General features: G+C 43.2%; 1 protein-coding gene across 1 annotated transcript; it reads right to left on the bottom strand.

Annotated features, from left to right (window-relative positions):
- Positions 1–10,606: 10,606 nt before the first annotated feature.
- On the bottom strand, positions 10,607–16,889 carry LOC111872118 (histidine-rich glycoprotein-like). The gene is made up of 3 exons (XM_023865695.1): positions 16,777–16,889; positions 15,983–16,010; positions 10,607–11,122 (listed from the first exon to the last, which is right to left on the bottom strand). The coding sequence occupies exons 1-3, from the start codon at positions 16,887–16,889 to the stop codon at positions 10,607–10,609; spliced, it is 657 nt and encodes a 218-aa protein (XP_023721463.1).
- Between the last annotated feature and the right edge of the window lie 1,989 nt (positions 16,890–18,878).

Here is an 18,878-nt window from a genome sequence, read left to right on the forward strand (position 1 = left end):
GAATAATTTTAATTCGCTCCTTCTTCACATCAGCAGAACTGATCGGTCTGAACAGCTGAATTCTTTGTTCGAAAAAATAGTTTCATATTTAAGGATTATTGCAGCTATTGTGAAGTGCTTGAACATGCGACTTGTAGACGCCCTACAATATGCAGGTCTTTGGAGCATAAGGTTGATCTAATTAATGCTTATGAATTCAGTTTATACCTCATAGAAACTGCGGTACAAAGACCAACTGATCGATACTGTTTGGGGAAATAATCACTGTTTATTCTGAGACTCGTTCGAAACACATGAGTACATTGTGAGCAGCATGCAGAGTGCTTGAATGTGGAAGCGAGTGACAAGTGTAGCTATCCTCGTCTTTTGCAATCAACCAATTCTTCTGGAAGGTTTCTCGTTGAAGCGCAAACGTAAATAGCACAAAGAGAAAAACAGTAGGTCTGTGAAACGCTGATAAGGAGGTTGGTTTGGATGTAAATACAAATAAAGCGAAGTGTATCTTCATGTTTGGTAACGAGACCACTGGTCAAAACCACAAAATAAAGATTGTAGCAGATCTTTTGAAAACGTGGCAAAGTTTAAGTACTTCGGAACGATCCTAACAAATGAATATTTTATTAATGATGAAATTCCAGAAATACTTGATACCGTTCATTTCATAATCCTATGACTTCCGGTGTGCTGCACAAAGGCGTAGGGATTAAGGTATGCAAAACTAGACTCGTGTCGTTTTGTATGGGTCCGAAATAGTCTCGTACGCTGAAGAAAAAACAGATTTCAGGGTACTCGAGAACACGGTGCTGAGGAAGGGGAGAGGGAGACAGTCGCCTGGGTCTGGAGGAAGCTTCTTAAACAGTAACTCATGTTTGGAGCTAGACACACTGCCTATCAGATCATCCAAGACGAGCTCGGCTTGCATAAAGTCCGTGCGAGATGGGTGGCAAGCGAACTTGCCGCAGCGCACAAGCACAAACGTGTTGACACCTGCCAACGCTTACTCGACCGCTACAGCAATGAAGGCAAAGAATTTTTGAGCAGAATAGTCACGGGAGATGAAATGTGGGTCCATCACTATGAGCCAGAATCCAAAAACCAAAGTATGGCGTGGAAACACCCGGGATCGCCAACGAAGAAGAAATTCAAGACTCAATCTTCCGCGGGGAAAGGTGATGCTAACCGCGTTTTGGGACTCAATGGGGCCTATAGTGGAAGATTACCTGGAGAAAGGGGTGTATGAACAACAGTGCAAGATACAGCGATTTGCTGGCCAACAATTCGCACCAAACGCCAAGGCCTATTGTCTAAGAAAGTGTTGTTCTTGCATGACAATGAACACTCACACAAGGACGGCCAGACCGTTGAAACCATTAACCATTTGTGTTTCGAGGTGCTGGAACACCCTGCCTACAGCCCAGATCTCGCCCTTTCCGACTATCATCTCTTTGGACCGCTCAAAGATGTTTTACGAGGTTTTTGATTTTCTGCGGACAAAGAAGTGCTGGAAGCGGTGCATAAATGGTTGCGTGACCAACCGAAACCTTCTTCGTGGAGGGAATACGCAAGCTTGTGGACCGCTGGACCAAGTGCATCGAAAAGGGAGGGGACTATGTAGAAAAATGACGTACTTGTTCAACCCCTACTTTTGTATATATGGATTGGAAAAACAAGAGTGCGGATAATTTTTATTTCCTTATGTACTTTCTGTGGAGAGCATCAGGCGTTGCAGTCTGAGGTCACGCTACATTAGGTAGGAATACAAATTAGCCTAATAATACGCTGGATGCTGAAGAAGATATAAATAACAAACTTCAAAATTTACAGTGAATGTGTGGAACAACCAGAGAAATTTGGGGCAAAAAAATTAGAAAAGTTACGCAATTAAAATTCTATGAAACCACGGTACTGCCATGCTTGATGAATGAGTGTGAAACATGGAGTTAGACGAAGAGATGGATGAAGATTTGAAGCAGCAGAGATGCGGTTTCTGCGGTATGTAGCGGGTTATGTTTATGGGGACAAGCAGCGACGAAGTAAAGGAAGAACTAAGAATGAGGAAGCTGGACAAACAAAGAAAATTTGGTCGGAACATCTACAGATTGCGCCAGCAGATACAGCTCCCAAGCAAATTTTTGTACTATCAACCGAAAGGAAGACGTACTCCAGGAAGGCAAAGGGAATGACTTGACGTTTGAGGACAGAACAGGCTAACAGGATCAACTTTTACAGAGATGATGACGATGAACATAAGAGAGTAAATTTCTTACTACGAGCACATGAACTCTTTAATTAATTCCACTTAACGGATTCCTTCTTGATAAGCAAGTCAGTATATTATCCGCAATATTTAAGACCCTAAGGCTCATAACCGTTTTCAAAAGAGTCGGAAACTGGGCTCCACCGTGAGCTAGATGAATCAAAACTGCAACCTCTCAACATATCTATGGTTCGCTCTAATGTTATCCACCTACCTACACTGAAGTCCTCCGCGTAGTCTCTTATCTTCAAATTTTCCTTCCAAAACAAAATATGTAGGCTTATTTCTCACCTGCTTCATACAGGAAACAAATATTACGAGTGATTACTACGGACTCCTGTCCGCGCATTTACAGTCCAATCAAAACATCATAATATCCAGTATTCAAAAGATATTCCAATATCAAGGAGATTTTCTAAATAGCATTTTCCTTGAAAATGGCGTCAGCTGACGATAGAGAGACTACAAGTTCTTGTCAGATCCACTTGCCGGCAGAATTAGTACTACCTGCAAGCTGAGTCTGCAGCGCTCTTTTGGCGTACTATGTCATCACAACCACCGATCACAGGGGCTACCACGTCTTCGGTCGCTCGAATATTTCACTTGAGGCATGCATGTCTGTGTTTGTGTTGTTCTGTGTGTAGGTAGAGGTCTAGCGACGGGCAGATCCCCATCTAAGGAGACCTACCGACTGTATGTAGATTAAGAAACTGAAAAGGCTGCCAAGGTACAAAGGGCTGTAGAGCCATAGAGAGAGAAAAGGTGTCTCCATAGCCTCATGTAGCATAATAGTTATTTCGTTGTATAGAGAGTTATTATTACAGATAAAATTTCGGACGTCACAAATCAATAGTGCAGTCACGTTGAAGGAACAGAATGAGATGGTAGTATATCAAGATGAGATAATAGACATGTTGGAAGACATATAATTAGATGAATGCACGAATAAATTTTATTAGGGACGGAAAAGAGCACCACGATTATTTCTTTAAGTTGAAGACGACGATGATGATGATGATGATGATGTGAAGAATTAAAATGAGATATACTGATATGCCTCTGCTGGTTTTTCTGCTCACGTTGAACTCGGTCTCATCATGGGCTGAGCCTACTTACAATGACAGGCCTTCCTTTTCCTTCTGGAATTGTCAGCATTGTAAGTTTCTGAGATCTTGGAATTGCGCTAAGGCATTTGTTTAGTTCCTTTCAAACTCTGAAGTGGAATGTTTGAATAACTGAGCGCAGGTGCTGTTTGCTGCGTAAAAGCGGATTCACCCGTCTTTTGTTAATTTCCCTTAAGAAAGGCTAATAAATAGTCTTCATGAGAAAGGTCCATCGATTATTTACATGACGATGGTCTGACATAAGTTTACACTTCGTCTGCGTTTTTATCCAGATAGATGATTACATTTTATATTTACGTTACAATGAAAGGCTGTCTTATAACTAGCTGCCAAAACACTGCACCAAGGCACGTCTGAGAAAATGGATTTACACGTCTAAGCATTCATATCACCGAAAATACTACATCAAGATCAGTGGATAGCTTCACTCTCCGATATTGCTTTGCCCCCTGGAAAAGGGATTCCCACTACAGATTTATTCTTAAGTTAGTTTTCTTGGGGTGGGGTGCCATTAAATCCACTGGGTACGTCAGCCTATTGTACCAGGCCCGAATGATAGGCGATGAATGTGGAGCATTTGGTGGAATGAGAATTTGCGGAGAAAACCTGGCCCAGTACCACATTGTCTACCATAAATCTCACATTACCTGACCTGGTCTCGAACCCGGGTCGCCGGAGTGGGAAGCCGACGATTAACCGCCTGAGCTATGGCACGGCCTTCTTAAGTCGGAGTACATAGCATCAAGTAATTGTTAATAGGGAATAATCATTTTGAAATGGCGTCATGGCCTAATTTAAGGCATTGTCCTGGCGCTTGTCTGGAAGCATTGGGAAAATGGACTAAATCGCTGTTTCTGCCAATGATCAAACAAAGGGCCTCGCAGACAACAAGTTAGCACTTGAACCAAATTCTCAGTGGTATCTTTTGGATATGGGTCGATGCTGCAGACAGGTATCTTTTAGGATTTTACTACTTTATCTGAGGAGCCGGGATAGCTCTGTCAGTAAAGCGACCAGGCGTCGGGTTGGACGACCGATAAGTCGGGGTCCACGCCTCTGCCTCTTGAACCCCAGGAAAATAGCCCTTCATACCCACTGGATAGGAGACTTGGTGGGCGACAGACCCAGTATGGATGTCCTGCCCCTTCCGGGACTAGAACACCGTCCCCTTGGAAACCAAACCACTCTTCTTCATCATCATTAGAAGGAAATGAGAGAGTCCCTTCGCCTCCTATCCGCTTGATTTTTCCCTCTTGGTGTTGCAAGTGGATTGGTTTCCAAGGGGACGGTGTTCTAGTCCCGGAAGGGGCAAGACATCCATACTGGGTCTGGCGCCCACCCAGTCTCCTATCCAGTGGGTATCAAGGGCTCTTTTCCTGGGCCTGAAGAGGCAGAGGCGTGAAGCTGACGCTGCCGAGGTCAGGAATACATTGATCTACCATTCACTCCCTCATACCTCTTCATGGTGTGATGCTTAATTCGTCAAGGACAGTGACAGTGCTTACTAACTGATTCTCTGCCCCGTTTCCTTCTCTATCCTCCTGATGGTCGCTTTCAAAGGGGATTTCACACGAAAATTCAGTATTTTCTTTTTGCCTTCATTCAGGCGACATGTAATACGCTACTGAGGCGGTTAGCTAACCTGATTCTCTTATAAGTAACAGGGACACGCGATAGCGTAGTTGGTTGAAGCACTATTCTACGAGCCGGAAGGTCGCGGGTTCGAGTCCCGATGAGGTCCTTCCAGCCATAATATTGCCCTGGGGTTGACTCAGCTACTAACAGAAATGAGTGCCAGGGATATTCTTGGGGTGTAAAGGGCGGTAGGCGCGTAAGGCTGACAAACCTTACAGCCATCTGTGAGCCGATTGTCTAGAAAATGTGGGAGCCTCGACGGCCTTTACGGCCTGTTACAGAGATAGCTTTACCTTTTTATACGTTATAAGTAATACAACCGAGAATATTTGACACCACAAGTTCCAAAACGCAGCATTTTCTACTTTCCATACAGTATAACTTTGAATATTTAAATGCATCTTGTAATGTAATGCATGGCGTTCAGGGTGTGGACTGAGGACTAGGATAAAAGGTATGAGGTTGGTTTTCTAACCTGAGCCACTGCAGTCGTGTAGTACCGCGGATCTCCGCACAGCTCAGCGCCTTGCTACCTTGCTCTGACCTCAATGTGACCTCTGGTTATGTCTCGGAACTCGACTCGGCGGAAGCGGTACAGGATGGAAATTCCTCACGCATTTTGTCACAATGTGCAACATGTCACCTGTGATTTAAATGTATCCTTAATTTGACACTGGCAAGCCTAAATACATCTAAGCATGCTGACATGATAATGTGCAAACGAATATTTTGGGATCAGCAGGAACGTGGGATCAACAGATGCATAATGGTGTCTTAAAATACAGTCGACTGCAGTTGTCTTCCAACTCCTCACAATTTCTAATTCCACGATACGTAACCTCTGCAGTAGAAAGAACACAAAAAAATAAAATGTAAGCAAGAAGTTCGTATAGCCTCAGACTGGAAGACCGGGATGAGATTCCCGGCATGTGCAAGATGTCTCTCTTCTTCACAGCCCACCCAGCCTCCTATAAAATTGGTACCGGGGTAAAGCGGCTGAGGCGTGAAGCTGACCACTCACCTCCAACTAGTGCCAAGGTCAAGAAAACGTGGGTGTATACATCAACTCAACCATACGTCTTCGTGGGGTAGCGCTTAATTAGTTTAAGCGCAGGGACAAGGTTACCTTTTTACTTCTGCTTCCGTACACTATATTTCCTATTTTGAATTGTTTCATTTTTGGTCCGTTACACTATCAATCACAGAGTTAGTAGAGAGTCCGTCGAGTATAACAATTTGTAGGTCACTTTTCTAATATCACTTCTGCCTTACATGTTTCGGTTTGATACAACCATCATCAGAGGCACTTGCTATAACTATGGAAACACTGTCGTTGTTTATGATGTTCACAATTATGTTTGTCGTGTAGACGCTGCTACAATATGCTGACGTGTAAAAGCACAAAACTTACTAAGATAGTTGAGTACACTATCAAGTTCTCACTTTTCATCCGAAACTGTTTTAAGTTAAAACGCTAAATGTTAAAATATTTAATCTAAAATGCTGAATTCCTCCTTGTTAGATCATCCCGAAGATGGGAGACGTCAGCTTGAAGTTATATATATAATTATATTATATATATATTATATATATATATAATAAGTTATATAATTCTTGGTCCAGAAGAGACGCTACCTAGTTTCCGAGTGGTGAAGACGTGTTCATGCACGTTCCGTTTTCACCAAAGGGGGACAAAGAATTATATATAGTTACGTATTTAAGTGTAACAACAATGTAGTTACAGCTCAATAAATAAAGCGTGTGTGAGTGTTATGAAGTTGCTGCGGTTTTGTTGACCGTCTTTCTTGAAGTCAAGGCCCACTTGACGGCCCTGGTGATACTCTCATGTTCCCCGACTGGGGTGGCGCCCGAAACGACTACCAAGGTGAGGCAACAGCACCAACAACCTTCACAGAATCGCTAGCAGGCGATTCACCAGTGAGCAGCTGCGTCCACCTTTATTCTACGCAGAAGGCAGCTGCGGCCAACTTTACCTTTCACTGGCCTACATCAACACCCTGCGTAAAGAGAAGAACTGCGACAACCAATTGCTCCACAGTCACCCTCACCTATCATCTGGGGCTGGTACAATAGGCCAGAAGTGACCGCAGTACAAGGGACTTAGTCCCACCCCACTAGCAATAGAATAAAATATTCTAATTTTCCTTATAACAGCTCTCTTTGAATGATCGGTTCTGTCAAAACAGAAACATTTCTCACTCTCATGCCATAATTTTGTCCCACTGACTGACTGAATGAACAGCTGCCTGACTGCTTCTTCAGCAGTTCATAGCCAGCTGACCGCAAAACTGCCTCCCTGCCTGAGGCCACTCAAGCAGTGGGATGTTGATTTATAATCTCATTGGTGGCATATTAGCATGTGCTTGCGTCTTTCTATGTCGTCCTTACGATGGACTAAGTCTTCGTCCTTTACAAGAGCAGTCCCACCGAGGCCCATGCTCGAATCAGACTGCAGCGCCGAACAATACGACAAAGAAGAAAGAATACGCAAGTCACATTTTTTAATTACGTGAAAATTAAATTAATTCATGTTTTCCTGCACTACTGACGCTAAGTAGTGCATTGACCCTCTGCAACCGCATCCTACTTTAAGTAGCATCAACCTTTCGGGTGTAGCAAAAACAACGCCTTTAAAGGAATCTGCAGCTTTCTTAAGTTTTTTATGCACACGTCCAGGAAGCTCCGAGAACCCTTTTGATGACTATCATTTCGCCGCAGAAAGTTTGGGGTGAGTTGTAACGTCTCGAAAGGGTTGTGTTGTTCTACACGAATTCCGTCCAAATAAAGAACTGTGTCCCTCCCCACGACAAGCTCAATCAGCCCATTTTTCGGGAGAGATCATTAACCACCAGATTCTTTAGAATTTACAAGAACAGAATGCTCTCGGAGGATATGTACGCATGACAGAAGAATATTTGGAAAGTTATGCAGTTCAGTAGCCTCGTTGTTTGCCCAGTTGTCTAATAATTCTTACCCCCATGTAAGTATGTACAAAGAAACCTACTCACTCCGCAGAGTACAGGCATATCTCGTTTTGCTGCGCTTTGCTTCATTGCGTCTTTTTTACAAATTGAAAGTCAGCGAGTAATTTCGACTTTCAAGCCTTATTATTTAAGAAATTCATTTCGTAAGGCTATAACTTCCTCTGATGAATCTGGGAAAGCAAGTTTAAGATCTCCTGGAAGGATTCACCATCCTAAATGCCATTAAGAACATTCGTGATTCTTGGGAAGAGGTCAAAATATCAACATTTACTGGAGTTTGGAAGAAGTTGATTCCAACCCCCCACAGATGACTTTGAGGGGTTCAAGACTTCAGTGGAGGAAGTAACTGCACACGTGGTGGAAACAGCAACAGAACTAGAACTAGAAGTGGAGCCTGAAGATGTCACTAAATTGCTGCAAACTCATGATTAAACTTTAACGGATGAGAGTTGTTTCTTATGGATGAGCAAAGAAAATGTTTCTTCAGATGGAATCTACTCTAGGCGGAGATGCTCTGAACACTGTTGAAATTACAACAAACAGTTTACAATAATATATAAACTTAGTTTATAAAGCAGCGGCATGTTTTGAGAGATCTGACTCCAGTTCTGAAAGAAGTTCTCTTATGGCTAAAATGCTATCAAACAACATCGCATGCTACAGAGATATATTTCATGATATGAATTGGCACGGCCATCCTAAATTTGAGCAAACACCTCCCTGATATTTCAGCAGTCATCAACATCGAGCCAAGATCCTCCATCAGCAAAAAGATTACGACTCTCTGAAAGCTCAGATGATGGTTAGTATTTTTCAGCAATAAAGTATTTTTAATCAAGGTACGTACATTGTTTTACATACACAATTCTATTGCACACTTAATAGACTACAGTATAGAGTAAATATAACTTTTATATGCACTGGGAAACCAAGAAGTTCGTGTGACTCGCACGGAGCCTGCAGTACTTCCGAGGTACGCCTGTAGAAAGTCGCAGTGACCGCGCGGTCTAGGGCATGAAATGTCTTCCCTCGCTCGAACACTGGAATCTTGGGTTCGAATCACACTCAAGGCATGGATGTTTGCTGCATTTGCTCTGTGTATGTGTAGTTAGCGTCTTTGAAAAGGGCTGATCACTCGCCCAATGAATCCTAGCGACTGTCTAAGATTAAGAAACTGAAGTAAAACGAAGTGTTTCACAAATGCCCTATGCTCCAAGTGGGAGCAACAGGAATATAGATAGATAGATAGTATTAGCCTATCTATGTATCTGTCTATGGCTCTACAGTCCTTTGCTGGACCTTGGCCGTTTATTCAGTTTCTTACTTCTATACAGAGTCGGCAGGACTCCTTGTACGGGGGATTAGAACGTCGAAAGGCCGCTACCTGCACACAGAATACAAACAAAGAATAAACGTACACAGACATCCATGCCCTGTGTTGGATTCGAATCCACGATCCCAGCGATCAAGCGAGTGAAGACAGTTCATGCTTTTCACTGCGCGGCCACTTTGATCGATGTATTAGCCCACTTTCCTTAATAATGTAAAATTTTCCGTGTGCTTAAATAGTGAATCACCACGCCATGAAGACGTGTGGGAGATTGCAAGTGTAGCTCCAACTTTCTCATCCTCGGCACTAGGCAGAGGAGTGGTCAGCTTCATGCCCCTGACACTACCCTCGGGGAAACAGCCCTTGGTATCCACTGGATATGGTGTTGTGTGGACACCAGCCAATTTGAAAAATAAAAGGGAGCTTATGAGATCACCTTACTGCCTGTGTGTATTTTGGTTCTATGTATCACCCTTGACAACTTCGAATGCCTTATGAATCCCGGTATGCGTGCCATGACACCTGAGCCCATCTTAACGGCGTAATCATAAATAGCTCCCATCAGTAATGCCAACATTACAGCATCTCAAACTATTGAGAGGCCTTGAGGAAGGAGCAAAATGATATGACTCCTGAAGGCCGGGATACTATTTATTTATTTAACGATGATTTTAATAAATGAGATTATATGGCGCAGCTGTATAGTGAGCGTGGCAGGAAGCTGTCACGGCCTAATTTCAGATATTATCTTGAAATTTGCCTGGAGAGACTAAAGAAAATTACGAAAAAACTCAGTCGGAAATTTGAACTCTGAATCTTCAGAATACGAAGCTAACGTTCGGGTCTGTAGGCGTGCAGGATATGCAGCAGCATTTGCTGGGACGGCAGGAGGCTACTTGAGGATGCTGTACAGTATCAGCACGTGATGGACCCCAGGTGGGATTCCGTAATGATGGCGATATGCGCACAATCTGGGTCTGTATGCCGATCGGCTTGGCTTGGCGGAAGCGCTCTAGACTTGTATTCGGGAGAAGCTCGGTTCGAATCTCGGCCGGAACACCGGCTGTCGTGAGATTTTTCGTTGTTTTCTTCAATCGCTCGAGGCGAATTCCGGGAGAGTACATTGATTAGGCCAGCAGGGTCACTTCTTGCTACAAATTCTTTCCTTCTTACCATTCGACGCTCTCTGGTGCGGGACGCTCACAGCGCCGTAATATAAATCTCAGACATCTGTACGTTTGGACACTTCAGCCTATTAACGCACGTCACGTGATGTATGGCGCGGAGTGGTGTAGTGTAATATTGTGTGGTGTGATGTGATGTGGTGTGGCGCTATGTGGTGTAGTGTAATATGGTGTGGTGTGGTGTAATATGGTGTGGTGTGATGTGTAGTGTGGTATGGTGTGATGTGATGTGGTGTGGTACTACGTGGTGTGGTGTGATGTGATGTGGCACTATGTGGTGTGGTGTGATGTGTTATGGCGCGGAGTGGTGTAGTGTAATATTGTGTGGTGTGATGTGGTGTGGCGCTATGTGGTGTGGTGTAATATGGTGTGGTGTGATGTGTAGTGTGGTATGGTCTGATGTGATGTGGTGTGGCACTACGTGGTGTGGTGTGATGTGATGTGGTGTGGCGCGGAGTGGTGTAGTGTAATATTGTGTGGTGTGATGTGGTGTGATGTGGTGTGGTGTGATGTGGTGTGGCGCGGAGTGGTGTAGTGTAATATGGTGTGGTGTAGTGTGGTATGGTCTGATGTGAGGTGGTGTGGCGCTATGTGATGTGATGTGTTGTGGTATGGTGTGGTGTGATGTGATGTGGTGGGGTGTGGTGTGATGTGGTTTGATGGGAGAAGGTGCCACAGTGGCACAGTTAACTAAATAATTTTATTCGCAACCATTCGTGCTGGGCCAATATTGATGTTTCGTTGCAGTCGTACCGACAATTGTAGCTACACTGCAGACAATTCCCTCCTTCTCTCTCTCTCTCTCTCTCTCTCTCCAGCCTACTGCGAAGCCTGGTCCTATAAACACAAATCTATAATCCAGAATATTCCGTTGATACACAATACACTGGAAAATATCATACAGCAACAAATGTTAACTTTTTACACGCATAATTCTCAATTCTGAAACTGGATGAATACCTCTAGCTTGTAGCTATAGACACGTAACATGTAATATTATTAATAAATTAATATGTAATATTATATTAATATGAAAATATGAACTTATATATCAACGAGCAACTAAGCGTGTAGTATTTGTTAATCAAAACTCTGTTAACATGCGTAAGGAACCAGGAGATACACGTGTATTTTCTCAACGAAATGAGAAGAGGGATAGTGTACTCCAGGGACAAGAAGAGCCATGTGGGCATAACCAGGAAGTGAACAATTGTAAAAAGAAAGACAAAAGACAAATTAATGAACTAAATTAAAAGAAGTTTCAATTGTATATTTAGGCCTATTAATATGCGTGATATTGTGTGAGAAAAGAAGGCGTCATAGTGACATCCCCAAAACATTGTCATTCTCTGACTGGTAGATATTCAAGGGGAAGCTATTCATGTTGGATCCGGTACTGATGCCTCATGGTACCTGTACTGAAATTTGCTACCTGGTGTTGCAAACCAGAAGACATCAATCATAAAATCTACCACCATGGAGACCTCAAAACTTACTTATATTTGCACATTATGCAGAATTGCGTTATGCCACCGGCAGAAAAAGCATATTCAGGAAGAAGCATAAAGCCGCCATGGACACTGTACAGGCTCTCGAAGGTACAAAAGAGAGCTTACAACATACCGAAGGAAGGCCACTGGTTTCGGATTGAGTGCAGGAAGTGCAACCGACACGAAACAATGTGCATTTTGTGTGTTCTGTGATGAACCCATTAATTAGTGTAAATCTTCTGAAGCAGTGGTCTTGAAACTGGCAGTTTCTTATAACTGTCTATTGTGACATGACTCCTGAACGCCGGAAGTGTGCAGTCAGAGAAGCACTGCGGAGACGTCCATTGCTAGACAATGGCTCGCTAAACAAGTTCCCGAGGCAATAAATAAGCACATAATACTAGAGGAACTGTTGGAGGCGGTGATCTCTATTCGGCTCTTCTCAAAGTTATATAGGGAGGACACGTGAGAACGAGGAGTCAGGTCAGTTCATTAGTTCAGTTCAGAAGTGCTAATAGAATTGAGACAAGAGATCGAGAATGTAACCAGTCTGCGGCAGTAGATTGCTTGTGAACTGCTGTAACGGACTGTAATTAGAATGATTGTAAAAGAAAGCGTCAATATATCCAATCATGCAATCCACAACCCGTTATTATTAGTCACGGATCCCCGGAGAGGTGACAGTATGTTACGGCGTAATTGAAACCACCGCGGAATTAAGCTAAAAGCATTGCGAAATAGACAAACTACTATTGAATTAGCTATTCTGCACAATGAATGCTATGGTTCATGTACACACTACGCATCTGAGTTCAATGTTCGGTTTCTTCGATTTGTTGGGTGGGGCATTGTCGTGGAGGAGCGACCAGGAACCATGCTCTCGATATTCAGGTCGAATTCGAAGAATTTTCGCCTACGGACGATTGAGGACTCTGAGATAATAATAATCAGAATTCACCGTTTGACCTTCTGGAAGAAATTCCTTGTGAATTATTCCTTTGGAATCGAAGAAAACGATTAGCAGTGTCTTTACTCGGCTCTTTTGCATGCGCACTTTCTTTGGTTTCGGCTTCTTTGGGCTCAACCACGCCGCACTCTGCCGCTTTGTGAGAGGCTCATATTGAAAACACCATGTCTCGTCACCAGTAACAATCGATTTTGTAAATTTTCTATCACTTTGGGCGGAGCGTAACACGTCTTTGCAGTGTTCCACTCTTGGGTTTTTCATCGCCTGACAGCGCGTGCGGTACAAACCGCGTACAGACCTTCCGTTTTCCCAAATACTCGGTCAAAATTTGATGCACAGTAGTTTTTGGTATTCCCAAAAGCTCCTCGATGAGTTTTGCAGAAACACATCTGTCTGATGCAAGGATTTCGGTCACTTTTTTCACATTTTCTTCAGTGCGACTTGTTCTCGGCTTTGATGTACGTGGAACGTCTTCAATACCCTCTCTGCCGTCACGAAATACAGCATACCATCGAAGAATGTTCAAGCGACTCAAACAATCACTACCGTACACACTTCCATCATTTCGTACGCTTCTCCGGTTGTTTTGCCTAATTTCAGAAAAAATTTGATGTTGGCTCTCTGTTCAACCGCCATTTTCCGACGAGCGTCAGAACAGTACTGTTATATTCAAGGTCAGAACACATGATGCAGCGATGCTTGCACTTTGAAATTATAGACAGCCACAGCTGAAACTTCAAGAATCTTAACGCCACAACGCGCCAACAGATGGCATTGCAGGGAAAAATAAAAAAAAAAAAAAGAGTCCTAACGGATCCTGGACACACCATGGACTGTATATACCACTTAATCTGCAATCTGAAATAATTACGTTATTTAAGAGACTTTTGAAGTTTTAGTCATGAATGAAACTTCGTATTCTTACATTATGGTTGACAAAAGTTGCAGGAGCACTAGGAAAAACACAGAAACGAGAGAACAGGTTGTTTTGACTCAAAACCCAATGCACGAAGTTGTGGCATGACGTAAATACGTTGTTTCTGGCTTTGGAGTGAGCATATCAGAACTGAGCAAAAAAAAATATATTTTGCTTTTGTGTTACTATGCTCGTTAACTAACGTAATTGATAACATTAACTTATTTGAAATATGGGACTTTCTAGTGTGGCTTGCCGCCCAGCGAGGAGTGGTTGCTCCACCCCTACGTCATGAGGGGGCGGGCGAAGAATAACTGCATTATTCAAAGAACCCTTACAACAATCAACCCTTGACGAAACAGCTGGTGCCCGTGGAGGAAACAATGACGGACCCGCTACTTTGATCTTATTATTTTTACGGAGCCGTGAGGTAGCCTGTCCTTCAGGGGGCAAGGCAGAATGGAAAAGTGTATTACAGTTTCGAGTATGAATGTATTCCAGGTGCGTTCCTTACAGTTTTATATGTTATCACATTCAAATTTGTTATTACAGAAACCCATTGCTTCGAATGTAATCAACTACAAATACCACGCTCTAAAGAGTAAGAAATTGTCATTATTTTTATACGTTTGTTAAATATCATTCAAAGATTTGTAGACGTCAGATTCATTACAAAATTTCGGGTAGCCACAGCACAGAATGGCGCTTCATAGACTTAGCTTGTCTGTGTTTTGTTCCAGTTTATTGTGTGTATTGAGTGAATATTTATAATATTTCGATGCTGATGTGTGAAGTGTAGTATGCTATATAAAGGAAAAGGTTTCCGAGTTGCTACTTGTGTGTGATATTTTTGAAACAACTGCATTCAATTTTGGCCTCAGAACATCAATCGATAACGTACAGGATCGTAATGGAATACGAGGAAAACAAGGAAGTTAATACGAGTTACAATATAACAAATGATTTGACTTCCAGTTGAATTTTCAACAGATGCTGCACCAGTTCACCGTATCGGAATGGCTTCGTAAAATGAGCACTAAAACACATTAGAAATTTATTTATTACTTACTGAATTTATAATAAATTTCGAAATGAGATTCATGCACTATATTCAATGCACAACCCACAATAATGGGATACTCTGATATAAATCGACTGCAGATTTAAATCTGAACATTCCCGTTTATGCTGTGGTATGCCGCCTAAAAGCCAGAATAGCTGAGCCAGAGCGCGCGGCCATTTTTAGGCAACGGCCCGGTATCCACGGTTCCGTAGAGTTGTCGGGGTGACAATGAAAGAGATTCACGCGGCAGACAGACGTTACAACGAAACTGAAAGCCAGGACTAGTGCAGTTTCCGCGGTAAAGAATGCAGTTAGCTACCGGTGCATAAAACACGTGACACGGGACCTTAACGAGGTGTCTGCTAGGCCGTCTGACTGTCGGTTATAGCAGACCAAGAGAGCTCAGAATTGAGGACAGACCACAACAGAGGCGAACGGATCTGAGAGCAGAAGAAGCCAGCTCAGCTAGGAACCAGAAGACGACAGACCAGTCAGGTTGCGTCGTCAGAGAGACGCTATTTCAGAGAGATTGCAATTGCAAGTTTAAACAACTTATCCAATAAACAGCTTCGCCTAATCCTGAACCCATTAATTTCTTATCGCGTTACCTAGTTACGTGACAATAAGAGGGAATATATTAGGTTAATAGAATTTTGGACCACTCTGCATTTTATGTAATGTGTGGCCATATGTTTTTATACAATGGACCTTTTTTTAGGAGCATTGATAAATTTCGATTGAAGTTTCATAAAAAGCAGATCTAATTGGACAGACATGAACTGAAATTAATTCTGTTATGGCTCAGTAAATTTAAATTGGTGTGACATATAACGCGCGTAGAAGAAATTAAAATTTGTACAAAATTAAGTTCTGAAGACATGAAGCGAGTCTCAGGAGCAGATGCGGTGGAAGGCAGGAATATGCATATCAGGAGAATAGTGTCACGAATTGTGAGATGTACAATATGCCCCAAAAGATCCAGTACTGAAATGAAAAGACGAACAGTATTACCTTGTTGTCATCTGTGAGTTTATTTCTCCTGAAAGAAACTAACATATACACTGTTAGCGTGTTGATTTACCACGGCGTGTGTAATGCAAGTTTTCGAAGTGTGCACCGCTTCACTGTAGACAATGCTCATATCGTTCACGCAGATTCTCAGTCATATCCGGGAACAAAGGTTGCTGCAGACTCCTGCAAAAGGAGACGATTTTCTCGCGTAATGCAGGCACAGTTCTTGGCGGATCTTCACAGTTGAACACACTCTCCTTTAACATTCCCCTCAAGTAGGCATCAGGTGGTGTAAGATCGGGGATACAGTTCTTGGCGGATCTTCACAGTTGAACACAGTCTCCTTTAACATTCCCCACAAGTATGCATCAAGTGGTGTAAGATCGGGGGAACAGTTCTTGGCGGATCTTCACAGTTGAACACACTCTCCTTTAACATCCCCACAAGTAGGCATCGGGGGGAATGGGACGGGTATGGGAAGTCAGTACCACGTGAAATGATTTGTCCTGGAAAGTTTTCCTGCAGCATGGCTAGATTCTCGAGCGGTATGGCTGGTTGCCCCGTCCTGTTGATACCACTGTCTATTCATGTGAAGGCTCCTTGCACGACAGAACCTTCTCAAATCCTGAAGAAATGGTCCTATCACCATGTCCCTGTAGCGTTCTTGGGTGACGGTAAGAGCACTGCCTTCCTCATCCTCAATGAAATAGGGGCCTAATATACCGTGTGCTGAGACGGCACACCATAACGTCACACGTGTACTGTGTAGCGGTTTCTGGACGATAACATCTTGCCGCTCAAAACCAAGGAAGCGTGTTGTCTGGCGATTGTTGTAGCCGTCCAAGTGAATGTGACTTTCGTCGAAGAACCACACATTCCTCAAGAAATCTGGATCCTCGTACAGCATGGCCAAAAATGTTCCACAATACACCACCCTGGCTCGCGTATCTGAGGCTTAAGCTTGGCAGCGGTCAAGCATAAGACCGTCCAAGTGACTATACTGCTGTTGTAGCATGAGCTACTAATGGTAGGGCGTGATCTGCTGTACTGAGCGTGGACTGACAGAGGCCTTATACAGAATGTCCCAGGAGGAATGTGCCAAACTTCGGGAGGGTGTTCCTTACGTTAAAGTATGCCGATATAACCCAAAACACCTATGTCCAAAGTTGAACGGTTACGGAGCTAATGGCCAGAAAAGTGTGAATTTTGACCGGTGTTACACACTTGTTGATTAGAAAATACATATTAAAACTGGCAGGAATATGTGGTTTCTGTAATGTTAATAATGTACGAAACATCAAACTAACTTGTTAGTGACATGAAGCCATTAAATTGAACTACAAAATACTCGCACACCAATGTCAAAGTTGTCGTTAAGAGTTCCAAGCACTATACATGACACATGAACGGCAAGCGCTGACGTAACATTGCTGAGTACGCGTTCTCGTATGCGAGTGTATGGGGCTAACGTGAGCTGCCATCACCACACTCAAGGACAAACGTAGATAACACATGCCAGCTGACAGGTACAGTGCGTGGACTCGCCAGAAGACCACACATTTCTCGGGCCATTATCTCCGTAACCGTTCAACTTTGGACATAGGTGTTTTGGGTTATATCGGCATACTATAACATAAGGAACACCATCCCGAAGTTTGGCACATTCCTCCTGGGACACTCTGTATATATTGTATATTGTATAGCATGTAAAATAGAAACTGTACATACTGACAACAGACTTATTACTGCTGACTGTGAGTCTGGCAAAGGACAGACCAGTCCTCTCGTCATGAAGAGCGCCGCTGGAAAATTTCACCAGAGCAAGTCTGATGGCAGTTACGCTGAAAAAATTCTTTACGTTCATTTGATTTTTTAATTACTAATTTAATTAATTGTGCTGTTATATATGAAACTACATTTGTATAATCAATTTATTTACTCTGTCCTGACTGACAATTTGAGGTGAATCTCTTGATATAGTATATATTTGGGATTTGCCAACTCGTTTCGAAAATCGCCCGGAAAGTCACTTCTCCTCGCTTGGGATCCATTCTTGTCTCAACATCTCCAAGCAATACTTTCAAAAATATCAAGACTGCCTCATTCCAGAATGATACGTACTTCACTGTCATGATCATTTTACCATGTAACCCCACGCTGTGCAACCTACCAGCAGGTGGACAGCTAATGTAATTACGTTAGTAAACAGTCGCGTGGATAAGAAAACAAAGAACTTTCAAAAGTTATTCTGATATGCTGAATCCAATTTGGGACTGAAAAATTTTCATCGCTTTACGGTTCTGCATACTGAATTTAGGGCCAAAACGGTGATTCCTCCACTTTGTGTCTTCTTCTTAGATTTCTTTTATTCTTTTGCTATAATACTTGAAAATATAACGTTTTATTAAAAGGTAAAGTTAAATTTGTCCTTATGTTTAAATAATTAAGCAGTTCGCCGTTAAGGAGTATAGGGAAGCGAATGTATAATCCACATTTTCTTGAATTCGGCAATAACTGGAGATGAGTGGTCAGCTTCACGCCCCGGCCGCTTCATCCCCGGAGAAAGAGCCCCCGGTGCCCATTGGATTGGAAATTTGGTGGACACCAGAGCCGGTCTGGACGGTTGGGGAAATGAAAATGCTTAACCCTAACGGGACTCGAACTCCGAACCTTCGGTCGTCCAGCCCGTAGTCAGTCGCTATACTGACTGCGCTATCCCGGCTCCTCACGTCCAGCCCGTAGCAAGTCGCTATACCGACTGCGCTATCCCGGCTCCTCACGTCCAGCCCGTAGCAAGTCGCTGTACTGACTGCGCTATCCCGGCTCCTCACGTCCAGCCGGTAGCCAGTCGCTATACCGACTGCGCTATCCCGGCTCCTCACGTCCAGCCCGTAGC

Source organism: Cryptotermes secundus, unplaced genomic scaffold (assembly GCF_002891405.2).
Source record: "Cryptotermes secundus unplaced genomic scaffold, Csec_1.0 scaffold461, whole genome shotgun sequence".
In the NCBI taxonomy this organism is placed as follows: domain Eukaryota; kingdom Metazoa; phylum Arthropoda; class Insecta; order Blattodea; family Kalotermitidae; genus Cryptotermes; species Cryptotermes secundus.

Coding starts and splice junctions, on each gene's coding strand:
- LOC111872118 (XM_023865695.1), bottom strand. CDS start 16,889: ATGCTGTACGAGGATCCAGATTTCTTGAGGAATGTGTGGTTCTTCGAC. Junction 16,011..16,776: donor CGCTTCCTTGGTTTTGAGCG/GCAAGATGTTAT, acceptor AGTTTCTTTCAG/GAGAAATAAACTCACAGATG. Junction 11,123..15,982: donor AACTCACAGATGACAACAAG/GTAATACTGTTC, acceptor CACATCACATAG/CGCCACACCACCTCACATCA.